Below are 27,234 nucleotides of genomic sequence, written 5' to 3' on the forward strand. Positions count from 1 at the left end.
TCGTGTTTCCTGCCGGCGCCACCTGGGGAAAGGACCTACTTCCGGTTTCGGTTTAAAGCAGCGCTGCTGCCAGCCACGTGGGTGGGGCTGGTGCAGCAGGAGCGGCTTTGCTGGCAGGGACGGCGGGGGGGAAGCCGGAGGGTCTTTTCGTCCGCTCAGGAAGTGATTTATGGAGCTTGGGAGCCCATAAAAGGCCAGGTGAGCGGTTTATAAAGAAGAGACAAGCTCCCTCTTAAGCCACCCTTAGCCTAGGCAGGGGGTCAGACTAGAGGACCTCTAAGGTCCCTTCCAACTCTGTTAATTCTGTCAATAAAAAGTGGAAAGGCTCCCTTCCAGAAGTTGTGGGGGCTCCATCCCTGGAGGCTTTTAAGAAGAGATTGGACAGCCATTGGTCTGGAATGGCATAAGGTCTCCTGCCTGAGCAGAGTGGGGTTGGACTAGAGGACCTCTAAGGTCCCTTCCCAGCTCTGTTATTAAGAGGACAATGCTACTACTTTACTAAGGATAGCTGGTTGTGTAAAATGCAGCTGCAAGAACTTAGAAACAGAAGAACAGAGCCCTTGGAGGGTTATTAGGTGCTGAAAGGACAGAAGGACAATTTTTATCTTGTTTTCTGGCCACTAAAGTAAAGGTATCCTTTTTAAAATATTCCAGGTGGTTTTTCTCTCTGCTGTATGAATGATAAAATGTGAGTCTTTGTGTTTTTTCAGTCCTAGTGCTTGCGGTCAAAGCTGAATGACCGTCTCCTATCAGAAATGACCAAAACGAAGAAGAAGGACTCCCCGTCCCCAACAGATAACTCTACAACTAAACCAGAAAACCTTAAGAATCAGCACAGAAAGAAGAAGAAGAAGTTATTTTGGAAAAAGTTCAGCCAAGTAGAGAAGAGAGCAAACAAAGAAGCCAAAGCAGTGGTAGACTTGCCTCCAAAAACTTCTCAGGAGGTTTCATCAAATTGGAAAGCCCTACAAAAGGTATATTTGAGTAGGGACTTTTCCTGGAGATCTTTTATTTTGGCAGGGGAAGTTGGGGGCTTTTTAAGGAACACGTATTTAATGGTAGAAAGGAATAGAATCAGAGGTGGGTTTCAGCAGGTTCTGACCAGTTCTGGAGAACCGGTAGCGGAAATTTTGAGTAGTTCGGAGAACCGGTAGTAAAAATTCTGAGTGGTCCCGCCCCCATCTATTCTCTGCCTCCCGAGTCCCAGCTGATCAGGAGGAAATGGGGATTTTGCAGTAACCTTCCCCTGGAGTGGGGTGGGAATGGAGATTTTACAGTATCCTTCCCCTGCCACACCCACCAAGCCACGCCACGCCCACAAACCAGTAGTAAAAAACTTTGAATCCCACCACTGAATAGAATGTCAGATGCTGGGTGTGAAATCATGTTAATCTTGGATTAATCATATAAAAGGAAGGAAAATAAGAGCTAACGGTTCTTCACCAACTTAGTAAACAAAGGTTGGACATCCTACAATCCTATTGCTAACATTTCAGACCAAGTCAAGTTAATAATTCCGGGCTAGAATTTTACCCAAATGCTCACAAATGCAAGAAGAGATTAAAAAGCATGCTTCTTGGATTTCATAAAAATACACCTCTTGAGGAGGTATTATGGTGACAAAATTAAAATAATCTTAAACTGAAGTTGGTTGGAATCTCCAGCAGGATATTCTAAATATGAGACCAGGCTGAAAAATGTCATATTAAGCTGGTTTTTAGCTCAGGAAGTTAGGTAAATCCAACCAGTTTGTGGTTTTCACAAATGTGGAAATCTGGTTGAGTATGCTGTGCAAATCCAACCTGAATACATGCATTTTTGGTTTCCTTTTAGCTTCTGCAACAAAAGGCATCCAACAACCATTTGAATTCTGCTGTTACTGCTCCTGATACTTATTCCAAGAAAAAAAACTCTGTCAAGGACGGAAAAACTGTACCACACATATCGGGACCAAATGGAATTGGGAAGAAGCTGACATCAAAGGTTCAGGTTCGAAGTTTGAATCCCGCAGGTGTCACAGGATCGAAAAAGTCCACTCAAGTGAAGAAGAATCATCAACAGGTTCAAGAAGCTGGCAAAGAACAGAGAAGCCTCCAAATGGACAACGGAGAGAAGAAGCAAGGAGATATTAAACATAAAAGAAGGAAACAGGACGAATCAGTGGAAACAACACCAGTGGAGTAAGTCTTGAGGGCTTTGGACTTAATCCCAAAGGTGCATTTTTCAAGAGGCAACTGGATTTTCTGGTTTTTCTTTGAAGACGTTTCGCTTCTCATCTGAGAAGCTTCTTCAGCTCTGACTGGATGGTGGGGAATGGAAGGATTTATATTCCTTGCAGGCAGCTGGTCATTTGCATCCTTTTAGAGAGCCGTTGAGGCCACTTGGAGGTTTGTCTGTGTCATCAGGATCAACTGAGTGGTGCAAATTGGTGTGGAGCCTTCTTGAAACTGTTGAAAGGACTGTGTTGTAGATTGGAGATAGGTGATGACACAGAGAAACCTCCAGGTGGGGAGACATGATAGCATCTTCCAATATCTCAGGGGCTGCCCCAAAGAAGAGGGAGTCAAACTATTCTCCAAAGCACCTGAGGGCAGGACAAGAAGCAATGGGTGGAAACTCATCAAGGAGAGAAGCAACTTAGAACTAAAAAGAAATTTCCTGACAGGGAGAACAATTAATAAGTGGAACAACTTGCCTGCAGAAGTTGTGAACGCTCCAACACTGGAAATTTTTAAGAGGATGTTGGATAACCATCTGTCTGGAGTGGTGTAAGGTTTCCTGCCTGGGCAGGGGGTTGGACTAGAAGACCTCCCAGGTCCCTTCCAACTCTGTTATTCTATTCTATTTCACAGTGGGTAACTGAAGTGGGCTTTCTTAAGCCTCCCTTCCCCTCATTTGTGGTTTCCTTTGGCTTTCTAGCATCTGGTTTGATGATGTGGATCCAGATGATATCGAGGCAGCTTTGGGACCAGAAGCCGCAAAAGTAGCCCGAGAGAATCTGGGCATCCGAAACGAGAGAACTCAGCAGGTGCCTGAACCTGAACTGGTGAAAGAACATGCTTTTGAAGGGTAATTATGATTATATCGATTCAGAGGGTTGAACGCTGAGGGAGTTTTATTGCGGGGTGGGGGGTGGATGTCCTTGACTTAACGACCACAACGGAGCCCCAAAATTCCTGTTGTCAAGTAAGACATTTCTTAAGAGAGCTTTGCCCCATTTCACGATCTTCCTTGTCGCCGTTGTTAAGTGAAACGCGGTTGTTCAGTCAGCAACAAACTTGCGAAGCGAATCTGCCTTCCCCGCCGACTTGGCTTTGCCAAAAGGCCGCAGAAGGGGGATCGCGTGACCACAGGATATTGCAATGGTCGTAGGTATGAAAAGATGGTCATAAGTCTTTCTTCAGTGCCATTGTAACTTCAGTCGCTAAATGAACTGTTGTAAGTGGAGAATTACCTGCAGTTGATGGTTGCTCTGCTTTTCATTCGAGGCATCAGTTCAACCGTACAGAGTTTTAAACTCTTTTCTTTGCAACCAGCCCGCTGGAAATGTGGACAAAATCAGGGAACATATTAACACATGTGGTGGACGTGCCCAAAAGTAAAACAATATTGGATTAGAATAAGAAAATGCCTGGAAGAGATAACCAAACAACAAATAGATATGAAACCAGAAATATTTTTATTAGGAATATTTACAGGGAACTATGACAAAAAAAATACAACATTTAATTTTACGCATCACAACAGCAGCGAGAATAACGTATGCACAAAATTGGAAGAATAACAATGTACCATCAGAGGAAAATGTAATAAGGAAACTTTTAGAGTGTGCAGAGATGAACAGACTCACAAAAGAAATAAAAGATAAAAGAAGAAACATGGCATGGGATAAATTGGTAGAAATGGTTAGAGGATAGATGTAAAAGTTAAGGAAAGACTAAATGAAGAAGATATAGGAATTAGAAATTAGTAACAAACTTGTATATATGGAAACGACACAAAATGTACAGTTTGTAATTTAACATATTAATATATCAATATGTATAAAAAATAATGTATAGCTAAAGGTAAATTGAAGGGGAGGGGGAAATGAACATACAACAGAAGTATACCGATGTAATGTTGTAAAGAAGAAAACTCAATTTAAAAAAAAATAAATAATAAAAATTATTTAAAAAAAATAAACTCTTTTCTTGGCAGGCTAACCAAAGCAGTGGCCATCGACTGCGAGATGGTGGGGGTAGGGCCCATGGGCGAAGACAGCATCCTGGCCCGCGTCTCGGTTGTGAATTTATTCGGCAAATGTGTTTATGACAAGTACGTCAAGCCTTCGGAAAACGTGACGGACTACAGAACCGCAGTTAGTGGGATCCGGCCTGAGAACTTAAAAGCAGGTAAGGAAGCTGGCTGATGGCGGTTTGAACTTTTATGTCTGGGTTGCTGTTGTACCCGGCTAAATCAAACTGCGGTTTATCGGGCATCTAGCATTGTTGCCCTATTGCCGTAGTTTCTTTAAATATGGTTTGTGGAATAAGGCCTGGGGGGATGGGGGGGGGGTTAGGTCTGTTCTTCCTGAGGCTAATTTAGTATAGTTTCACATAAAGGTTTCCTGGGCATTATTGTGCCCCCCCCTCCTCTTTGTTCCTATTCCACTCACCGCTTACGTGGATAAACCATGATTTGTCTCCCTCTTTACTGTGGATAAACCACAGTTTCCTTTTTCTTCCTAAAGGAATCCTTAACAAAGCCAGGATGGCCTCATTCCAAAAGATTTGCACAACCCTTTACTGTATAAATTCACTAAATAAATAAATAAATAAAATTCTCTGCAACATTGTGCTTTTTTTCGGGGGGGGTGGGGAATTTTAGGGGAGGATTTCAAAGCTGTCCAGAAAGAAGTCGCTGACATCCTAAGGGGTAGGATCTTAGTTGGACACGCACTTCACAACGACTTAAAGGTAACTACGGACTTTACATGCCTTGGGTTCAGAATGTGTTTCTACGGTGTAGTGTGTTTTTCTGATTTATCTTTTCTTCTTTACCTGCCAGAAGAAAGGTGGGTGGGTGGGTAGATGGGTAGATAGATGAATAGATAGATAGGTGGGTGGATGGATGGATGGATGGCTAAGTAGGTAGGTAGATGGGTAGATGGATAGGTAGGTAGGTAAGTAGATAGATAGATAGATAGATAGATAGATAGATAGATAGATAGATAGATAGATAGATGATAGATAGATAGATAGATAGATAGATAGATGGATGGGTGGATGGGTAGATAGATAGATGGGTAGATATTAGAGAAATAGATGAGATGATGGATGGATGGATGGATGGATGGATGGATGGATGGATAGATTGATGAATGGGTGGCTAGATGGATGGATGGGTAGATAGATGGATGAATGGGTGGATGGGTAGATAAATGGATAGATAGATGGATGAATTGGTGGATGGATAGATGGATGGGTAGATAGATAGGTAGATAGATGGGTAGATATTAGAGAAATAGATGAGATTAGAGATAGATAGATAATCATAATCTCTCTGTGTGTAAACAATTATTAAACTAAAATTAAGTGCCTTTTTAGTTTTAATATCCATAGATTTTATCTGGCCAAGCAGCTTTTTCAGCCCCATCCCCTTCCTGGCCTTTTAAGTCCTCCAAATGAAGAAATATTTATTTTCAAACATGGGCTTTTCCATTCCCCATCATTCTTCTGCGGCTGAGGTTTAAGTAATACATTGTCGTTTAGCTTCTTCTCACTTTAGAATCATAGAATCCTCGGGCAGGAAGGGACCTCAAAGGTCTTCTGCTTCAGCTCCCCCACTCAAGACATTCTACCATCCCAGCCAGATGGATGTCTTGTCTTGCCTTGCCTTTAGCTTGCATGTCTTATTTCTGTCTGTCAACTAATTAACTATCTGAGGACATTTATTTATTTATTAAATGTAATACACCAGTCATCTTACTGTCAAGTGACTCTGGGTGGTGTACAAAGCATCATAAAAACAGTGCTACAGACATTAAAACATTCAATATTAAACAAAAAGTTAAATAATCAGAATCCTGATTATTGGGGAGGAGGTGGAATTTTCATCCAAGTCCACTAATCACATTTTGGGGGCCCCAAGTAATAATTCCAAATAGGTCTTTTTATTTATTTACTTACTTACTTACTTATTTATTTTCCAGATTCTACTTCTTGACCATCCCAAAAAGAAAATCCGAGACACACAAAGATACAAACCTTTCAAAAAGCAGGTCCAGGTGAGAAGAGATCCTTTTTTTGACTTCGAGGGAACCGATTCTATAGGGAGGCCACTGACGCTTACAAGCCGTTTTTCATCCGCTTATTTATTTATTCACTTCACGACCAATTCAATAACTGCAATGATTCACTTAAAGAAAGGCCGTTGCAGAATGGGGCAAAACGCACTTGGCAAATGTCTCGCTTAACAACAGAAATGTGGGGCTCAATTGTGGCCGTAAGCCGGGGACTACCAGCACAGGAAATTCAAGCATTCGAGTTCTTCTCTCTGATCAATGCTTCCCTATTTCCGCAGAGCCTCCGACCTTCCCTCAAACTGCTGTGCGAGAAACTTCTCAACGTAAAGGTGCAAACATCAGAACACAGTTCGGTAAGTGATTAGAACCCGGGTCCCGGCGGAGAGACCCGGGAGGCTAACGGAATGATGGGGGAAAGCGTTCTGCCCCATTGAGACCGGGGGGGTCTGGGTATGTGTCTGGCTTCTGCAGAAGTTTTTAAAAACAGATGCAAGGATGGAATCTCCAGAATTTCAGCCTTTCACCTTCTTAGCTTGTCATCTTTGGACCGAACTCCGAAGCAGCATGTTCTGCCTTTCATTGCCTGCTTCTTTCTCTCTCTCTCTCAGGTCCAAGATGCTCAAGCGGCCATGAGACTTTACACTTTGGTGAAAAAACAGTGGGAAGCGTCCCTGAAAGAAATCCCCAAGGCCAAGAAAATTTAACTCTTGCCAGACTATTTTACGTCTGGCTGTGTTCGCTGTTTGATCTGGCTGATCGAACGTTTTGCCTGATCGCTTCTGTAGCTGTTCCTTTGGCCCTAAATTGGATATCGGAGAGAAATTAATTGGGGAGGGAAGGGATTTTTTTTTACTTCATCAGAAGATGAAGCTTCCCGTGCGGTCGGTCATAGATTTGGGATACTGCTGAATTGATCTTCTGACTTAAATCTCCGGTCAGGGATCGGCTGTTGGGTCTTCAGGGAGGATCAAAACCGGGAAAAAAATCCTTTGCACGTTGCTGGGCCAGACACCTCGATCCCTAAATCCAGTCCAGAAACGTTTGCAAAATGGCAATTGGGTTCCTCTTTGTGGACCACACGTCGCCGTGCCTATTGGATTTCTTGAATTATATTTTACTTTTTCAAAATAAGCGTTAAAAGAGCTATGCAAGGGCCTTTGGAGATGGTGAGGCGCTGTTCTGCCCCAGCTACGGACCCCAAAGAACGCAGCGCACACAAAGTCTGTACAAACCTTAGTTTACTAAATTAAATCAGTCTTTTCCAAACAAAGGCTGTTAATTACCTTTCTTAACAGCCTACAAGAATCCAAAGAATAAATAATCGTAATCTTACTATGGTTGGCAGAAAGCCCAGAAGCAATTTGCAGAGAACTAAGATCCAGATGCGAAGGAGAGTGAACAAAGTTGTTCCCTGCAAATTGCCTGTCGTCGTCCTTCCTTAAATAGGCTAAGGGAGTGGCCAATTAGCCCCAAGCCTTACTCTCGAGGAGACCTCCTCCTGAAGAGCCACTCCTGCCTTTTGGCAGCTCTTCGCGCCCGTGCATCGAGAAGAGGCTCCTCTTCTTCCTCTTCACTTAAAGGAGCTTCTGGAGGTTCTGAAGGCCCTGGCTGAATCCCTGCCTCTGGCACCACATCTTCTCCAGCCTCCTCATTGTCTGACTCGAGTGCCAGCTGCACAGGCTGATGGCGCAGCACCACACCAGCCTCCTTGCTGTCGGAATCAGCTACTAGCTGCACAGGCCGCTGATGGGCCACAACAGACACTGCAGCGTTTGGGCGATCTTAGAAAGAGAAGTGAACATGTGATCTTTAAATGTGAAACCTTCTTCTGCGTCTATGGAAATGTCCTACGGGAATTGATACGGGTATTCCTCGACTTTTCGGCCATTAATTGTAAATTGTGATAGTGGCAAAACAGGCCAATGATGTGAGCGACCTGCTTTTACGACCTTTTTTTGTGTGTGTGTGGCAGTCGTTAAGCGAACCAGTGGATCGCTGGGGACCTGGTTTTGCCAAAAGCTGGATTTTGGCGAAACCATCGTAAACAGCAAGTCCTTGACGGCTGTAAATCCATTGTAACTTTTGTCATAAGTCGGGGACTATCTCCACAGGTAGTGTATTGGCAATAACAGTTCACTTTTTATTGTATTTTTTATTAGGCCACTTCATCTGTAGACACCAGTAGGGATTCCTTTTAAATCACTTGAGTTTTTAAGTGCCCAAACTATGCTTTGGATAGCATTTAAGTGAATTTTTTCTCCTTACCTGTCTTGCCTTAAGCCGATGCTTTTGAAATTGTGTCAAGGTTCCGAAATTAGCAGTAATCTAGCAGAGGAAAGCGGAGTATATCTATCTATCTATTGCAATCCCCTGTTGAAAAAAAGACTTCATCGTTGCAACTCGTTTTTCCTATTTATTGCACAGCCTTTTAATATTTTCAGCAAAATATAATATTGTTTGCATTTTGCAAATAAATAAATACTGAAGTTCCGTCAAAGCAAAACTTTTCCCTCCTGTTCATCTTGGAAATAATCGACAGGGCGAGAGAAAGAGAAAAAAAAATCAAAAGAAAAGTTATCTTCTATCAGGGATCGTCCTTTATGAGAAGCCCTGTGGGAGTGTGAAAATTGAGAAGAAGTTACGTTTTATTTTTAAAAAGGCACCGTCGTCGTTTAGAAAATAACATTTTTTAAATTTAGATAAATAAATTTAAAGAATTTTCACCTTTTTTCTGCAGTTTTGAGAGTGCCTTCTCTGACAGGGCAACAATTTCCTGAGGGCAAATGCATACAACATTTGGGGCATCAGACCGTTATCAGATCTGGTGTCCGTTATCAAAAACACACTTGTAAATTCGCGTAGCAACTGTTAGGTAAATAAAGAAACACCTTCCGATTTCATCTTTCTTCCTTCTTGTTTACCCATCTTTTTCTGAGTTCCTTTGATCCCTTTAACAGATTTTTTTCTAACAGATTAACATAGTTGGAAGGGACCTTGTAGGTCATCTAGTCCAACCCCTCGCTCAAGGACCTCGATGACGTTAGTGAGGCCAGACCGCATTGAAACAAATCTCGTTGCCAACGAAAAGTGTCCCCTTCATATTCCTCCTTACCCCCTTACCAAACTAGAGGTAAATCTGTCCTTCATTTCTCTCAGCACGTCCGTAATGCTCTGGGAGACCATCTCGACAATAATTTCGTCTGCGATTTAAAAGAAATTTAAAAGGCTGGAATCATTTTGGCGTGGTTCACGGGGGCCTGAGCAGAACGGGATATTCCGCGCAAACGTTTTACCGTATTTAAACATCTCGTCGATCAGGACGCAAATGTTTTCCACCACTTCGGGATCCTCCCTGTGGATCTGGTAGCAATCTTTAAGCAGGATTATCCCGTTGCCCTTCTCATCCGTAACTATGAATCGGAAACCGGATAGCTCTAAAAAGGAAGGGATTTTATTAAATCACCGACTGATTTTTTTTCCCCCTTCACTTTCATGCAGCTAAAGTTCACTCCGCACACACATTAAAGATAAAGGTTCCCGTCACACATACATGCTGGTCGTTCCCAACTCTAGGGGGCAGTGCTCATCTCCGTTTCAAAGCCAAAGAGCCAGCAATCTTTTCTTTAATTGAGCACAGCCACCGGATCATGACTCGATGCGGACAAGACTGACCTTTTGCCCCCCAATCCTTCCCTTTCCGATCCCCAAATCACTGCTTCTCGTTGGCTATCTTCCAAGTCATTCTTCAGACTTCTTGTCTCGTCATTTCCCAGGAATGTCTCCCCCCCCCATTTCCACGACAACCCGACTTCAAAGGGATTTAGCAGGCAAAAGTTCAGAGCTTATCTCTCTCTCTCTCTCCTCTGCTCTCTATGCCAGCGTCGAAGCGCTGACATCCTGCAGCGATTCCCTTCTAAAAACGGCGAGAAACGTTGTAAAACAGGGCAAGGCTCAGTTGAGAACTGTCTCGCTTTGCAACGGGGCTCAACAGCAGCCGTTCAGCTTTTCAAGCAACGCCTCGAAACCTCGTGGCTTGGTAGATGAGCGCAGTCCACCGAGCGATGGGGGGAAGGAAGGTTCAAGGCACTCCTTGAAAACTCCTTACCGGACATCCTCAGGAGGCTGGCCAGGGCGAGACAAGCGTTCTTCACCAACACGGGGCTGTCGGGATGCTGCCTCAGAGCTTCGAGCAAAAGCAGAGAATAAGGCTCGTATTTGACTTCGTCTATGCATCCTGCAAGGGAAGCCAGAGGATGAAATTGTTATTGTATTTCCAGAACTACTTGCAAAGGAAACTGGGAAGCATTTTTTTTTAAAAAAAATGAACTGGCCTAGTAGAAATCAATAGAGGTAGTCCTTGATATACAACAGTTCATTTAGAGTAGAGTAGAGTAGAGTAGAGTAGGAATGGAACGGAATGGAACAGAACAGGAATATAGAATAGGAATTTAAAATACAAATTAGGAATGGAATGGAATAGGAATAGGAATAGAATAGAATAATAAAATAGGAATAGAATAGAATAATAGAATAGGAATAGAATAGAATAATAAAATAGGAATAGAATAGAATAATAGAATAGGAATAGAATAGAATAATAGAATAGGAATAGAATAAGAATGGAACAACAGAACAGGAATATAGAATAGGAATTTAAAATACAAATTAGGAATGGAATGGAATAGGAATAGGAATAGAATAGAATAATAAAATAGGAATAGAATAGAATAATAAAATAGGAATAGAATAGAATAATAGAATAGGAATAGAATAGAATAATAGAATAGGAATAGAATAGGAATGGAACAGAACAGAACATGAATATAGAATAGGAATTTAAAATACAAATTAGGAATAGAATAGAATAGAATAACAGAGTTGGAAGGGACCTTGGAGGTCTTCTAGTCCAACCCCCTGCTTAGGCAGGTGACCGTTTAAAGTTACCGTTTAGTGACCGTTCAAAGTTACCACGGCACTGAAAAGAGTGACTTGGCACCGTTGGTTACAGTTATGAACTTTGCAGCATCCCGATGGTCATGCAACCAAGTCAGATGCTTTTGGCAACCGGCTCCTATTTATGACGGTCGCACGATCTGCTTTTGCGACCACTTGTCCAGCAAAGCCAATGGGGAATGCAGATTCTCTTAAACACCGTGTGACTGACGTAACAGGGGCAACGACTCGCTTAACAACGGTGGCAGGAAAGGTTGTAAAACAGAGGGAGCTCACTTAACAAATGTTTCCGCTAGCAACAGAAATGTTGGGCTCACTTGTGGTTGTAACTCGAGGTCTACCTGGACATAGGTTTCTTTAACATTAAGACAAGCAAATCCTCAACTCACAGCTGCTCATTTAATGACCGTTCAAGGTTACAACAGCCTTGTACCTTAACAGCTGTCGCAACAACGCTGCGGTCACAGAACTGCAATTGGTTGGTATTTGCAACTAGTTGCAGAGCCCTTAGGACGCGCGACCTTAATGCGTGGATTGTTCCTGCCTCGTTTCTGCAAAAGATGCCCACTGCGAGAAGCTGTCTTCGCTCGACTTGCTTAACCGACCCCCGTAGAAGTCGTCATAAAGCTGGGTCCGTCTTGACTTAACGACCCACGGCAATTTACAGCAGAAATTCTGTTCCCGGCTATACTGTTGTCGCCCGAAGGGGCCCCTTCTTCCTTCTCGCTCGGGAGAACTCACCGTGAAGAGAAAGGGCCCAAAAGGCACTGCAGGCTGCCTCTGAGACTTCCACGTGGTCGAGATGCATGTGAAGGATGACGGAGACCAGCTCCGTGGCGTATTTCAGTGGGCTCTGGGCCACGTCGGCCACTGAATTGACAAAAGAAAGGCAACAACATTAGGCCCGAAATGCTTACTTACGACCAGAGTTGAGCCCGAAATAACTTCAGATAACACAGACAGAAAGGAACTTGGAGGTGTCCAACCTCTGCTCAGGCTGGAAACCCTACACCACTGCAGACAAATGGCCGTCCAATCTCTTCTTAAAAACCTCCAGTGTTGAAGCACCCACAACTTCTGGAGGCAAGTTATTCCACTGATTAGTTGTTTTCCCTGTCAGGAAATTCCTCCTTAGTTCTAGGTCGCTAAACAAATCGTCCGTAAGTCGAGGACTTCCCGCATGAAACCTTTTCCTCCTTCCTTACCCTAGAATAGTTTTAACCTGGCTGCTTTCATCAACTCATCCATTGCCTCTTTTCCTCCTGAATGTCCTAAGTAGCTAACAATAGGCTGTTGCCCATCCAAAGTGGCCACAAACATCGGGAAGAGCTGGGGTACGAGTGTCCAACCAGAGGCCCCTATTTTCCAGCTGTGCAATCGGAGGCATCCAATGTCTCGTTTCCTACCCACCGTTCACAGCCAGTGTCCAGATGAGGCCGCAACAAGCAAAGCAGATCTCTCTGTTGTGAGCGAAAGTACCCAAGATAGTCAAGATGTCCGTGAAAATGTTGGCTCTCCGGAGGGCTTCCGCGGCTGCTTCTAGAAAGGGGGTGAAAAAGAGAGAGAGGGAGGTGAAGAACAATGGGTTGCGGAGCTGTAGGAAAGCTATGACAAATCTAGACAGCAGTCTAAAAAGCAGGGACATCACCCCGCCAATAAAAGTGCGTATAGCCAAGGCGATGGTTTCCCAGTTGCAATGGATGGCTGTGAAAGTTGGACCATAAGGAAGGCTGAGCACCAAAGAATGGAGGCCTTTGAACTTTGATGCTGGAGAAGACTCCTGCGAGTCCCTTGGACTGCAAGGCCATCCAACCGGTCAGTCCTAGAGGAGATCAACCCTGACTGCTCTTTAGAAGGCCAGATCCTGAAGAGGAAACTCAAATGCTTTGGCCACCTAATGAGAAGGAAGGACTCCCTGGAGAAGAGCCTAATGCTGGGAAAGATGGAGGGCAAAAGAAGAAGAAGGGGACGGCAGAGAAGGTGGCGGCTGGATGGAGTCACTGAAGCAGTCGGTGTGAGTTTAAATGGACTCCAGGGGATGGTAGAGGACAGGAAGGCCTGGAGGAACGTTGTCCATGGGGTCGCGACGGGTCGGACACAACTTTGCAACTAACAACAACAAGGCCCATCTGAGCCATGGTAGAATTCCCAGCAGGCGAGGCCACCAGGTTGAGTGCGCGTGCCTTACCGTTGGAGGACATCATCATAAACAAGGTGCAGATCATACAGAGCAGCTCTTCGTTGTCCTGATGGGTCCTCATCGAATTCAGCAGGCAGCTGAGGTTGTTCTCTTCAGCCAGGATCTCCACGTTCAAGTTCTGAGCGATAGCTGTCGGAAGCAGAAAGTCAGCCCAGAAACATCTAAGCTACCTGCCGCTATTGCAAACATCTAGGATGGTCCCATCCCTCCTTTCCAAGCCAAAGATCCTCGCACAGAAGGCACTGTGCCCGAACAGGAGGGAAAGAGTTAGAAACAGAGCAATATAGTGCTTTAGAGAGCCAGATGTAAGTCTGTTTTCAGCAAAAGGTCTGAATAATCTTCTTTAGGCCGCTCAGCAACCAAGAGTTGGCATAACATTAAAGGGTTATTTAAACAGCCCTTTGTCTATTGAATTAAGGAACAATAAATAATCGTTTCGGCTATCATCGAGAACCTAATGTTTTGCTGGTTCTCTCACCTCGCCCGGCGATTCCAAGCAGCAATGCAAATCCAGCCAGCAGCGTCTCAAGGGAATCGTTGTGCTTATCCATGGCATCGATCACCGTCTCCATCAGGTGAAGGAACACCTTGATACCAACTGTGGGGGAAGAATCCGCAGCTGTTCAATTTCATTTCTCGTGCCTAATCAATAACTTTCCTGCACCAGTTGGGGAGTGTGGCTTTTTTTATTTCTCTTTGGAAAAGTTTGGAAATACTTGGAAATCCTTAAGTCGGCAGTTCCAAGAAAGCTCCGTGCCCATTTGCACCACTCGGGTGTCCCTGAGGACACAGACAAACCTCCCAAGTGGCCTCAACGACTCTCGAAAAGGATGCAAATGACCAGCTGCCTGCAAGGAGTATAAATCCTTCCATTTCCCCAACTTGTCGTGGTCCACCAGCAGCCTGCGGAGCTGGCAGCAGAGTCGGACAGTGAGGAGTCTGGGGAAGGCTCGGACGAGGGCTCTGCGTCTGAGGCAGAGAAAGGGCCATTGGGAGTTAAGTGCTGCCTCCGGAGCCTCCTGAGTCGGACATCAGAGAGGCAGAGGAACAGAGGGAGCCTGTTCCCAGTGCGTGCATGCGCAGAGCTGCCAGAAGGCAAGAATAGTTAAGACAAAAGGGACGACTCGGGAGTAAGGCTGGGAGATGATTGGCCCCTCCCATAAGGCTTAAAAGAGGAGCAAAGGCACATGAGCCTTTGCAGGAAGCAACGTTTGTTCATTCAGTTCAGTTTAAAGCCTGAAGCTCTGTTTGATTTTGGACTCCGTGTGGATTTGCCAATTAGGTCTTTGGCAGCGTGCCAAGGGAGATAAAGGTGGGTGATTATCAGCCTTATCCCGAAGGACTCTTTACAACTATTGGGGACTCATCTGTGAATGAACAGAATTCACAGCTGTTGCAATAAAACAGGTTTTTGGGACTACTCGTGTGTTTTACTGACTCGGGAGGTCAGAACAGAACTATCCAGTCAGAGCTGAAGAGGCTTCTCGTACTTTTTCCCTCGTTCAACAGGATGTTGAGACGTTCGATGCTCTTTTCTTGAGCTTCTTCAACTTCCGGGTAAGACATCATGAATTCTGCAGGAGATTAAAAACAAAAAGCAACTTTCTGTGCCATCCACCCTTACAATCAAAACAAAAGTGTTCCGTAGAAGCTCCAATTTTCAAGTTCTCCGGTGTGGATGTTTTCTGAAATCTTCATTAATCGTCAGTTATCTATAGGATATGTCTATATGGGATGCGGTAGCTCAGTGGCTAAGATGCTAAGCTTTGTAGTATTCTATTTACCGTGTTTCCCCGAAAATAAGACCCTGTCTTATATTTTTTTGAACCCTGAAATAAGCGCTTGGCCTTATTGCCATGCGCTCAAAAAGCCCGATTGGGCTTATGATCAGGGGATGTCTTATTTTGGGGGACACAGGCAGTGGTGGGTTTCAACATTTTTTTACTACCGGTTCTGTGGGTGTGGCTTGGTGGGCATGAAAGGGAAGGATACTGTAAAATCTCCATTCCCACCCCACTCCAGGGGAAGGTTACTGCAAAATCCCCATTTTCTCCCCACTCCTGGGGGAAGGATACTGCAAAATCCCCATTTTCTCCCCACTCCTGGGGGGTAGGATATTGCAAAATCCCCATTCCCTCCCCACTCCTGGGGGTAGGATATTGCAAAATCTCCATTCCCACCCCATTCGGGCTAGCCAGAGGTGGTATTTGCCGGTTCTCCGAACTACTCAAAATTTCTGCTACCGGTTCTCCAGAATCTGTCAGAACCTGCTGGATTTTACCCCTGCTGTATAATAAAATACATTCATCAAGAATAAAAAAGATGCAACACTTGGTGATAGTCATAGTCATCTTGCTAAATGACTAGCCAGCATTACCTAGAACTGTCTGGATCTTATCGGTCTGAAGTATATCTAGGAAACCCGGAGGAAGTTTCCTCGCCACCTTTATTAGAGGGGATTTAGCTTCAATGAGGCATTCTCGGATATATGGATTTCCAACCAGTGCCCTAAAATTACAGGAAAAGAGGAGAGAAACAGGTTTTTTTTTCCCCCTGAATTCCAACTTGGCTGAAGAATGCAATCCTCGACTTAACAACAATCGGTTTTAGCGACCAAAGTCACAACAGAATTTTTTTTAAAAAGGCACGTATGGCCATTTTTCCAAAATTAAAATTCATCAGTGGAATGGTTTCCCTGCAGAAGTTATGGGTGCTCCCATCACTGGAGGCTTTCAAAAAGAGACTGGACCAACCATCTGTCCGAGATGGTATTGGGATTCCTGCTCGAGCAGAGGGTTGGACTAGAGGACCTCCAGAGGTCATCTAGTCCCTTCCAACCTCTGTTATTCTACATTCTAACGGGACGATCTCAGCTAGGCCAACTCACTCTGCCGTTGGCCTCTCAGAAGGATCAATTTTCAGCATCAGAAAGAGGACGGAAGACAGCAAGGGGGGCAGCTGGTTCATGTCGCTCACAGCCTCCTCAAGAGCTCTGGCCTCCTTCTTGATGTTGTGCAGCAACAACATAGGCTCTTTCACCTACAAAAGACGCACAACGCAAGAGAGAGAGAGATTCTTAACAGGGGACACAAGATCGGCAATCAATTCGCTTGCAGGTTCACCGGGCAAGTGTGTCCTTGTCGGAAGCCGGCTGGGAAAACCATAAGATCACATTAAAACACCCCGGACAGTGTCATTCCTGCCAGTTGCCAAACATCTGAATTTTAGAATAGAATCGAATTCTTTATTGGCCAAGTGTGATTGGACACGCAAGGAATTTGTCTTTGGTGTGTATCGAACTGCTAGGTTGGCAAGTCACGGGAGCTCACTCCGTTACGCGGTGCTAGGGATTCGAACCGCTGAACTGCCGACCTTTCGATCAGCAAGCTCAGCGGTTTAGCCACTGAGCCAACCGCGTCCCTCTTTATCGCTCTTTTATCATCTCGCAATTTGCAAACTTTTATAGCTCTCTTAACAGGAAGGATATAACGTACCTTTGAGGAAGAACAGGCTATCATGTCCAGCAAAATGGAGCCCAACGACCAAATGTCGGATTTGTCACTAAAAGAAAAATCGAGGGCCTCTGGAGCCATCCAGCATTTAGAGTCGGGCTCTGCAGGGAAGATAAACCCACCCAGGACTATTTTTAAATTCCTGCAAATGACAGCCCAAGAGCATTTTTTACTCGAGAAATTGAGCAGAAACGGAAATTGAAAAAAAAACTGGGCTTTCTTTGTTTTTGCTTGAAGAGGTTTCGCTTCTCATTCGAGAAGCTTCTTCAGCTCTAGCATAGGTAAATGTCTATGGAGATTCTCAGTCCTCCAGGTCATGGTTGTCCCAAAGGTGCTTTTTTTCCCGAGGCAACTTTCTAGTTTTTCTCTGAAGACGTTTCGTTTCTCATCCGAGAAGCTTCTTCGGCTCTTGACTGGATGGTGGGAAACAGAAGGATTTATACTCCTTGCAAACTTTTTGCATCCTTTCAGAGAGTCGTTGAGGCTACTTAGAGGTTCAGCTGTGTCCTAAGAATCACCGCAAGTCAACCTCCAAGTGGCCTCAACAGCCCTCTGAAAGGATGCAAACGACCAGCTGTCTGCAAGGAGTATAAATCCTTCCATTCTCCCGCCATCCCGTCAGAACCTGAAGAAGCTTCTCGGATGAGAAGCGAAACCTCTTCAAAAGAAAAACAAAGGAAATCCAGTTGCCTCTTGGAAAAAGCACCTTTATTAAGTGAGTCTTTTTTTTTCTTTTTTGCCACTGTTGTTAAGCAAACCACTGCAGTTGTTCAAATAATCACTAAACAAAATGTTGTAAGGCGAGAACTGTCTGTATTCCAACATTCCCATGAAACAAACGGGGTCATACAGTCTATATGTCCTCTCTTTAGTTTATAAATATTTTCCAAGCACCCCAGGGTAAATGCCTTTTTTTTGGGATAGGCACGGAAACCAGCGAGAGCAACTTACCTTCTTCGGCCCTTATTCTCCATTTCATCTCATCCATCATGAGGGTTTCCGAACCGAAATCACAAACCATGAAAGACATTTCGCCAGTAGAAAGGATGTTCGATGGCTTGAGATTCCTGAAATACAGCAGAAGGTGGGGAGGCCACCGTCAGGCAGGCTACCTCCCAAAAAACCAAAAAAACCACACAGCCATAGCAGTTAGACTTATATACCACTTTACAGTGCTTTTACAGCCCTCTCTAAGCGGTTTACAGAGTCAGCCTCTGGCCCCCAACAATCTGGGTCCTCATTTTAACCACCTCGGAAGGATGGAAGGCGGAGTCAGTTTCCATCCATTGTTCCTTGTCTGGCCTTCAGGTGCTTTGGAAAATAGCTTGACCCCCTTCCTCCTCTCTGGGGCAGCCCCTCAAATATTGGAAGACGGCTATCACGTCTCCCCTGGTCCTTCTCTAGACTAGCCACTCTCGAGTTGATGGGTGTTGTGTCCTTCCTGCTAAAAAGACCCAAAATAATCAAATCCTTCTCACCGGTGGAAAATATTTAGCCGATGGATGTAAACTAATACATCCACCATCTGTCCTGTGAACATCTGAATGACCTGCGGAGAGAAATATATAGACCGTTTAGGAGGAATCGAAAGTTTTTGACTCACAATTAAGAGGGTGGAAAAATTGAAATTATAGTTATGCAAGTTGATGAAGGAACATTTTTATCCCATCCTGGAATGTCTCAAAGGGATGGATCCACGAAGAGGAGGGGGTCAAACTTATTTTCCAAAGCATCAGGAGGCAAGACAAGAAACGATGGATGGAAACTAACCAAGGAGAGAAGCAACCTAGAATTAAGGAGAAACTTCCTAACGGTGAAGACAATTAACCAGTGGAACAGCTTGCCACTAGAAGTCGTGGGTGCTCCATCACTGGAAGTTTTTAAGAAGAGACTGGACAGCCACTTGTCTGGAATGGTATAGGGCCGTGATAGCAAACCTATGGCACGCATGCCATAGGTGGCATGTGGAGCTATATCTGTGAGCATGTGAGCATTGCCCTAGCCCAGCTCCAGCACGCATCCGTGCGCTGGCCAGTTGATTTTTGGGCCTTCCAGGCCTACTGGAAGTTGGGAAACAGGCCATTTCCAGCCTCCAGGAGGTTGGGGAAGGCTATTTTCGCCCTCCCCAGGCTCCAAGAAAGCCTCTGGAGCCTGGGGAGGATGAAAAACGGGCCTTCCGGGAGTTGGGAAACAGGCCATTTCCAGCCTCCGGGGGGGTGGGGAAGGCTGTTTTCGTCCTCCCCAGGCTCCAAGAAAGCCTCTGGAGCCTGGGGAGGGTGAAAAATGGGCCTACCGGGCCCACTGGTAACCTTTTTGCCGTTGCATGCCAAAAGCGGGGAACATGGGGGGGCGTGTACACATGCGGGGGGGCAGGGGCGGGGAGGCATTCAATTATGGGTGTGGGCATGTGGGCGCGCAACCACCACGCGCTCTCCCCGCTTTTGGCACGCGACGGCAAAAAGCTAAACCATCACTGGTGTCAGGTTTCGATGTCGTCTCAAATAAAATCAATTGCACTTCCAAACAAATAGTCTTTGAAGAAATCTTTCATTTTATTAAGCACGACAACCTGTCCCTGATCGTGGCGTAGCCAACACTGACTTCCTGACCCCAAACCTTCCCTTTCTGTTCCCCAATTCTCGGCTTCTCGTTGGCCCTCTTCCAAATCACTCTCCCCATATCTAGTACTTCAGCTCCCAGGAATGTCCCCCCCTCCCATCTCATCTCCTAGGGAACATTATCTTCAGGGAAAATAAGTAGGTGAGAAGTCAAGCGTCCTCTTGCCAGCTGCCCCCTCTTCTCCTCCTTATGTCAGCACAATGCAGGTTGAAGTGCTGACAACTGGTATAGGGGTCTCCCAAATCCCTCCCAGCTCTCTTCTGATTATTGAAAACCACCCTGGCTGTGTTCAACGAGCATGTTTAGCTCAAACGAATCACGCCATGACTTAATATGACAATATCTAGTTCACCCAACGTTCTAAGAAGTATGATTGATTCCTACAAAACGGGGGAGGAGAACCTGGGATTACAAATGACGCAGCCCCCTGTTCAGGTGATCTAGGATGTTGTTTCAAAGACGGGCCAATCTTATTACGGCTCCGGGGGAGGTGGTGGGGGATTTGCAAAGATCATGACGATTCCGCTAGCTTTTGAATTTGACCTTGTTTGAAAATTCCTCGTGTCTCAGCCGCTTGGCCTTGATCCGCGAGAAGAGGTCCTCGTGGTGGGAATGGTGCATCACCAGGCAAAGGAAGAGAGAGGAAATCTGAAATGTGAAAAATGTGAAAGCCACAAGTAAACATTTCAATGAATAAAATAGATAAAATTAAATAAGAGCAAAAAGCAGAATAAATATGCTATTTAAAATGCCTACGATTGCTTTTGTAGACATATACATCAGAGATTAAAGACACTGCAGGAAAACCTCGGTTAACAACTGGCCTGTTTAGTGACTGTTCAAATGTAGAACAGTGCTGGAAAATTGGTTTTATGGCTGTTCCTTGAACTTAATGATGGTCACAGTGAGCTGTGACTGCCATCGTCAGCCAGCTTCTACCCAGCAAATCAATAAAATATTGCAAGTATGCATCCACATGATGTTGCCCTTTAACAACTATGGGTGATTCGCTTAATGGCCGCAGTGGAACTAATGTCTTAAAGATTTTGCAATATCCTTCCCCCAGGAGTGGGGAAGGAATGGGGATTTTGCAGTATCCTTCCCCTGCCACGCCCACCAAGCCACGCCCACAGAACTGGTAATAAAAAAAAAATTGGATTTCACCACTGTCCCAGCCCCACTGAATTCTAAAAAAAACTTCAGAATGCTTGCAACGTCAGTGATCCCGTTTCTCACCTTATTGTCCCAAATGATAAAAAATTCTTTGTAGGCACAAATATTCTTATGCTTTATTTTCAACAGCTCCATCACCTGTAAGGAAAAAAAATGGCCCATCGGGGGGGGGGGGGGAACAGTGTGTAAAACTCAGTGTCATGTCACACTCAATACGCTCTACTTTTTGAGTCCAATGTTGAGTTTGCACAATAAATTAACCCGGCTAAACAGGCTCACAAGGTAATTTTTTTTTAAAAAAAGACCAGGGGTGAAATGCTCCCAGTTTGGTCTGGTTCGCCCGAACCGGTAGTAAAAAAGGCTACTGGTTCGCCAAACCGGTAATAAAAAATCTTTTAAAAAAAGTTCCCACGATCAGCTGAGCGACTTGCGATCTTCGGAACTTTTTAAAAAACTTTTTAAGCATTTTTTTACTACTGGTTCTCCAGAACCGGTAGTTAAAAATGCTTTAAAAATTAAAAAAAAAAGTTATGAAGATTGTGTGTCGCTCAGCTGATCGTCAGAACTTTTTTTTTTTGTTTACCTTTTAGGCATTTTTTTTACTCCGGAACCGGTAGTAAAAATGCTTTTAAAAAAGGGGAAAAAAAGGCTCCGATGATCACAGCTGTGCCGCGCGATTGTCAGAGCCTTTTTTTACCTTTTAAAATGATTTTTTTTACAACCTATTCAGCAGAATAGGTTGTAAAAAATGCTTTTAAAAGGTAAAAAAAGGCTCCTGACGATCACAGCTGTGGGGCACGATCGTCAGAGCCTTCTTTTTTTACTTTTAAAAGCATTTTTTACAACCTATTCGACCGAATAGATTGTAAAAAATGCTTTTAAAAGAAAAAAATAGGCTCCGAAGATCACCTCCTTTTGGCATGGCATGTGCAGCCAGCGAACCAGTAGTAAACCGGTTCAGATTTCACCACTGAAAAACACCCAGGTGTGATTAAACACTAACACTTCACGTATTGTGAGAATGGTGTTGCTAGGATTTCAACTGGCTTGGTTAAATAATTTTGCGCGAACCCAAGCCAGCCCTAGAATCAAAGTTGGAAAACTCCCATTTAAGCCATCTTTCTTCCTAAAGCAGGAATAAATCGCACACATCCCGGCATAATATCCTTTCATAATCACAACGTAAGCAAAAGACATTATTTCATGGAAGATAGTTTTAAATAAGGAGACTGAAGACACATTACCTCTTGGAGAGCGCTGTTCGCCTGATTTTCATCAATGCATTCGACCTGCCGCAAACAGGCAAAGAGTCAAAACATTAAAAAAATCCTTTTTATTAAAGTTTAAATAGATCATGATTTAAAAAAAAACCCAAATACCAACTAAGAAACAAACATATAAAAACAAACAAATTTCCTGTTTTTGCAATGCAGGGAGCCCTCGACAGTTCATTTAGTTGATCGCTCAAAATCACAAGGGCACTGAAAAAAGTGACCTTTGACCGTTTTTCACACTTACGACCATTGCCGTATCCCCGTCGGTCACATGATCCAAAATCCGGACTCTGACTCGTATTTATGACGGTTGCGGTGGGTCCTGGGTCACCCCTTTTGCGACCATCCGATGAGCCAAGCCAACGGAGAAGGCCAAGTTCACTTAACAACCAGATTACCCATTTAACTGTGGCAAGAAAGGTTGTAAAATGAGACAAAATTTACTTGGACTGTCTCGCTTAGCGACAGGAAAATTGGGCTCAATTGTGGTCATAAATCGAGGATTATCTGTAAAAAGGTTCCCTTCTCTTTGCCAAGCTGAGGATTGGATCAAACATTGACAATATCCATTCCTGCCGGCAGCTGATTTTATTCTACTTTTATGCTTAAAGAAGCAGAAAGATTTGGTGAATATTTAAACAGGATATAAAAGGCTGAGCATCAACTTTAAATCCTTTGAAAGAGATGGCAAGGCTGAAGCCATCAATGAAATCCTGGCTAAAACCTAATTTTGTTCTATTTATGAGGTGATTTTATTCTGCCTTATCCATCTTATTCGACCTGCCGGTTGGCCTCTTGAGATAATTCACAGGGATGTATTTGGGAATCGCATCCTGTTGCCATAGTGACTTGCCTTTCCTTGCTCTCTCTCCTCTCACCTTTTTCAACACGTATTTCTTTGTTTTGGCATCTTTTCCTTTTACCATGGGTTCTACTACCAGCATCATTCCCAGAGCCCCTGGGGGCAGCTCCTTCACAAGCTGCATTGCAAGCAAACAGATAATATTTTAATAATATTACTGTACAAATCCTCTATAATGGCCAAGCCCAATGCATCTGTCTGTCTGTCTGTCTGTCTACCTATCCATCTGTATCTATCTCATCTAATGTATCCAGCTATCTAATCTCTTGTGTCTCTTAGCTATGTCACCTAATCTCTCATCTATCTATCTATATCTGCCTACCTACCTACCTAATCTATCTACCTATCCATCCCATCTATCTATCTGTGTCTCTCTTATCTATGTCATCTAATCTCTATTTCTCTAGCTAATCTTCTATCTCATCTAATCTACCTATCTACCTATTTTATCTATCTATCTATCTATCTTTATCTATCAGTCATCTGTGTCTCTCTTATGTCATCTAATCTCTATTTCTCTAGCTAATCTTCTATCTCATCTAATCTACCTACCTACCTATTTTATCTATCTATCTATCTATCTATCTATCATTATCTATCTATCAATCATCTGTGTCTCTCTTATGTCATCTAATCTCTATTTCTCTAGCTAATCTTCTATCTCATCTAATCTACCTACCTACCTATTTTATCTATCTATCTATCTATCTGTCTATCTATCTATCTATCTATCTCTGTTTATCTATCTATCAATCATCTGTGTCTCTCTTATCTATATCATCTAATCTCTATTTCTCTAGCTAATCTTCTATCTCATCTAATCTACCTACCTACCTATTTTATCTATCTATCTATCTATCTATCTATCTATCTATCTATCTATCTATCATCTAATCTATCTCTGTCTCATCTATCTCTCAATATCGCTCTCTCTTTCACCTCTCTAGCTGTATGTATTATAAACACACTCATCTACGTCCATGCGCGGGTGCACACATCCACACAATCACTGATCCGTTTCACCCATTACACTAAACCGTGGTTTCTTTTAACCGTGGTTGACTGGATAAGCAGGAACACAAGCTAAGGCACAGCTCACGCTCTCCTGGGTATTTTTTTCCAGCCTGGTGCCTTCCCCACCAGACCAAACATTTTAAACCTATCCATTTTAATCTCGGGTTAATTTTTAAATTTTAGTGGGGGTAGGGACCACCCACCCATCGACCCAGCCCTTTTTCAAGAAACCAGTCTTTTCTCTTTCCTGGGGAAAAAAAAAGGGGGTGTCCAATGTCCTTCTCCCACCCACCCCCACTTCCTCCCACCCCCCCACTTCCCTTCTCCCACCCCCACCCCCCACTTCGCCACGCCCGACCTGGTACTTCTCCATGGCTGAACAATTATGGGGCGGGGGAGTCGGTCGTAAACGGTTCTCCCAGCCCCTTCCCCGTGGAGATCGTTCTTTCCTGCCCCTCCCTGTCTATTTTCTCTAGCCTTCCCCCTCCCCTTTCCCTCCACGCCCCATTCCGTATTCCTTTCCTCCATCCATCCATCCATCCATCCATCCATCCGCAGGACGTTCCGAGGAAAAAAAAAATTGGATTTCAACTCGCGAAAGGGGTTCTTGGCTCCGCGGTCTAGCAAAGCCGCCCGAAAGCATCTGCAAAAGTGCTTTTATTTGTCTCTTCCAAAAAAACAAACAAAAAAAAACTATTTTGAGACGGGGGTCTTTTCCGTTTGGGGAAGTCAAGGGGGTCTTCGAGCCTCTGCAGAATTCCTCGGAGGCACCGTTTGCAAAGGAAAGCAAAGGGATCCAGAAACGTGGGTGGGTTGGGGGGAAATCCTCCCAATCGGAGGCAGTTTGTTTTGTAAAAAATGTAAAAAAACAACAACAACAAACCACTTTTTTTTTTCCCTGGGCAAGTACAGAATATATTTATTTATTTTTATTTAGTTATTTAGTTTGTCAAACATGTAGGAGATAACAGGTCTAAGTATAAACGTGGACATAGGAAATGAGTGCAAATAAATGGGAACAGTAGGACAGGTCCCGGAGAAGAATAATTATTAATTTTTTTAAAAAATTTGATTTATATGCCGCCCTTCTCCGGAGACTCAGGGCGGCTTACAATGCATTAAGCATTAATTAATTATTAATTTCATTAATTTATTTTAATTAATAAGAATTAATAATTTATTATAAATAATATAATAAATCATTTTAGAGATTAATTTGCCGGTGTGATTCTCAGCAAGAGTCGGAAGGGGGAAAAAAAGCTGTCCCGCAAAGGGACAGAGAGAGAAATTATATTCATTCCCCCTTCCCTTTCGAATTCTCTTGATTTTTTACCATCTTTTGGCAATCAGGTGAGGAGATAAAAAAATGTTAAGGAAAATAAAATGACGATCCGCAGCTCGGTTCATTGTTTTTTCTCGTTTCTTCTCTATTTTGTCTCGCTGTTAACCAGGGTTTAGAAACTGGTAATAACAATAATAAAGAGGAGGGGAGGGGAAATATGGACAGACGGACAGATGGATGGGTGGGTGGGTGAGTTTGTGGGGGAAGGAGGGATGGAGGGAAGGGAAAGGAAGGAGGTGGAGGGGGAAAAAAGAAGAGAGTGAAGGAAGGAAGATAGGAAAGGAACAAGGAAAGGAAGAAAGAAAGGAAAAGAACAAGGAAGGGAAGGGAAAAGGAAGGGGAGGGAGGATGGAAGGAAAGGAAGGAGGCAGAGGAAAGAAAAGAGAAGGAAGGAAGGAAGGAAAGGAACAAGGAAAGGAAGAAAGAAAGGAAAGGAACGAGGAAGGGAATGGAAAAGGAAGGGGAGGGAGGATGGAAGGAAAGGAAGGAGGCAGAGGAAAGAAGAGAGTTAAGGAAGGAAGGAAGGAAGGAAGGAAGGATTTAAAAACAAATTCTTGAAATAATATTTGGAAGGGAAATTGCCAAAACAATAGCCTTAAATACATCAGAAACAGAATATCAGCTAAAGAGCTGCCTTCAAAGCTAAAGATGGGAAATTAAAAAGAAAGAAGAGAATATTTGTAATTTACCTTGGTGCTCTCTGAGATTGGTTGTTTTCTTGTTACCCAATTAGGTAACATCATTGGTACTAGCAAAAAATACCCCCACCAAGTTCAAAGAGCACCAAGGACCCCACAAATTAAAATCATGTTGAAGCTCAAAACACAAGAAGAGCAGTTAAATTAATTCTTTGCCTCCATCTTTATTGCAGAAAAAATACAGGCACGATACTTCTGCCCAAATTCACTTTTTCAGAAAGGGTGCTTTTAGAACAGAAGAGGGCAAAAGACAACAGTCAGCTTTATTCATCAATCAACCATTAACCCAGGACCAAGTCCAAGAGGATAGCTTTGGAAAAGTAAACAGGATAAAATACCACCATCGCTGAAATGGGAAACTCCCAAGTGTCATTTAGGCTCTGCATTAAAAGGGCACCAATACCTCAACGGAATTTGGGAAGATCCCGGAAATTACAGACGAGTTTATTCTGACATCTGTTCCAGGTAAGGGATGGAGACATCCTGGAAGACAGATGTCTTAAGCAATCTACGGTACTAAGGGAATAATCTGGTTGATAGACAGCCAACATGATTTTTGGCAAGATAAATTGTTCCACCCACATTTAATATGCATATGTTGTTAGTTGTGAAGTCGTGTCCGACCCATTGCGGCCCCATGAACAACGTTTCTCCAGGCCTTCCTGTCCTCTACCATCCTACCATCCACGCCGACTGCTTCAGTGACTCCATCCAGCCACCTCGTTCTCTGCCGTCCCCTTCTTCTTCTTTTGCCCTCAATCTTTCCCAGCATGAGGCTCTTCTCCAGGGAGTCCTTCCTTCTCCTTAGGTGGCCAAAGCATTTGAGTTTCCTCTTCAGGATCTGGCCTTCTAAAGAGCAGTCAGGGTTGATCTCCTCTAGGACTGACCGGTTGGATCGCCTTGCAGTCCAAGGGACTCGCAGGAGTCTTCTCCAGCACCAGAATTCAAAGGCCTCCATTCTTTGGCGCTCAGCCTTCCTTATGGTCCAACTTTCACAGCCATCCATTGCAACTGGGAATAAGCATATAAATACAGGTAATTCTGTAAAAACCATATTTTTGGACTTTCAGAGAAGTTTGAATGGTGGATTCAGCTGTCACGCTAAACCATAATGTGTTTTGGGGTTTTTTTGGTTTGGTATGCCCGTTGAAGCCAACTATATAGGAAATATATAGGGAATCCTCGACTTACGTCCACAATTGAGCCCGAAATTTTTGTTACTAAGCAAGACAGCTGTTATGCGAGGTTTGCCCCATTTTATGACATCTCTTGCTACAGTTGGCTGGCTATTGTGATAGGTG

General features: G+C 43.9%; 2 protein-coding genes across 5 annotated transcripts; one reads left to right on the top strand and one right to left on the bottom strand.

Annotated features, from left to right (window-relative positions):
* The first annotated feature begins 11 nt into the window (after positions 1 to 11).
* Positions 12 to 9,186, top strand: REXO4 (RNA exonuclease 4). Its single transcript, XM_060684618.2, has 9 exons — positions 12 to 198; positions 711 to 974; positions 1,834 to 2,180; positions 2,920 to 3,069; positions 4,201 to 4,394; positions 4,870 to 4,958; positions 6,194 to 6,268; positions 6,565 to 6,639; positions 6,895 to 9,186. Exons 2-9 carry the CDS (start codon positions 756 to 758, stop codon positions 6,988 to 6,990), a joined length of 1,245 nt encoding a protein of 414 aa, XP_060540601.2. The 5' UTR covers positions 12 to 198; positions 711 to 755; the 3' UTR covers positions 6,991 to 9,186.
* STKLD1 (serine/threonine kinase like domain containing 1) lies at positions 8,689 to 24,399 on the bottom strand. Of its 4 annotated transcripts, XM_087879979.1 has the most exons (20): positions 24,252 to 24,399; positions 22,896 to 22,997; positions 21,988 to 22,032; positions 20,807 to 20,881; positions 20,114 to 20,218; positions 18,430 to 18,500; positions 17,903 to 18,018; positions 16,934 to 17,052; positions 16,327 to 16,478; positions 15,817 to 15,947; positions 14,930 to 15,013; positions 13,918 to 14,037; positions 13,428 to 13,568; positions 12,650 to 12,778; positions 11,981 to 12,109; positions 10,392 to 10,520; positions 9,580 to 9,720; positions 9,407 to 9,486; positions 9,011 to 9,059; positions 8,689 to 8,896 (listed from the first exon to the last, which is right to left on the bottom strand). In XM_087879979.1, the coding sequence occupies exons 1-20, from the start codon at positions 24,264 to 24,266 to the stop codon at positions 8,871 to 8,873; spliced, it is 1,959 nt and encodes a 652-aa protein (XP_087736105.1). In that variant the 5' UTR covers positions 24,267 to 24,399; the 3' UTR covers positions 8,689 to 8,870. The 4 variants fall into 4 exon arrangements, with proteins under 4 accessions (XP_087736105.1, XP_087736107.1, XP_087736104.1 ...); XM_087879981.1 differs by lacking the exon at positions 22,896 to 22,997 and having other exon boundaries at positions 24,252 to 24,378; XM_087879978.1 differs by lacking the exon at positions 8,689 to 8,896 and having other exon boundaries at positions 8,982 to 9,059.
* Between the last annotated feature and the right edge of the window lie 2,835 nt (positions 24,400 to 27,234).

The sequence above is a fragment of the Pantherophis guttatus genome, chromosome 16 (genome assembly GCF_059756535.1).
Source record: "Pantherophis guttatus breed Tessera chromosome 16, ASM5975653v1, whole genome shotgun sequence".
Lineage (NCBI taxonomy): Eukaryota > Metazoa > Chordata > Lepidosauria > Squamata > Colubridae > Pantherophis > Pantherophis guttatus.

What these genes read in the sequence shown, in the direction of transcription:
- REXO4 (XM_060684618.2), top strand. Translation starts at nt 756, where the DNA reads ATGACCAAAACGAAGAAGAAGGACTCCCCGTCCCCAACAGATAACTCT. An exon ending in GTGGAAACAACACCAGTGGA is followed by an intron (nt 2,181 to 2,919) that starts GTAAGTCTTGAG and finishes TTGGCTTTCTAG; the next exon opens with CATCTGGTTTGATGATGTGG. An exon ending in AAAGAACATGCTTTTGAAGG is followed by an intron (nt 3,070 to 4,200) that starts GTAATTATGATT and finishes TTTTCTTGGCAG; the next exon opens with GCTAACCAAAGCAGTGGCCA.
- STKLD1 (XM_087879978.1), bottom strand. An exon ending in AGAAATACGTGTTGAAAAAG is followed by an intron (nt 22,033 to 22,895) that starts GTGAGAGGAGAG and finishes TGTTTGCGGCAG; the next exon opens with GTCGAATGCATTGATGAAAA. An exon ending in CCTGTTGAACGAGGGAAAAA is followed by an intron (nt 14,038 to 14,929) that starts GTACGAGAAGCC and finishes CTTCCCCCACAG; the next exon opens with TTGGTATCAAGGTGTTCCTT.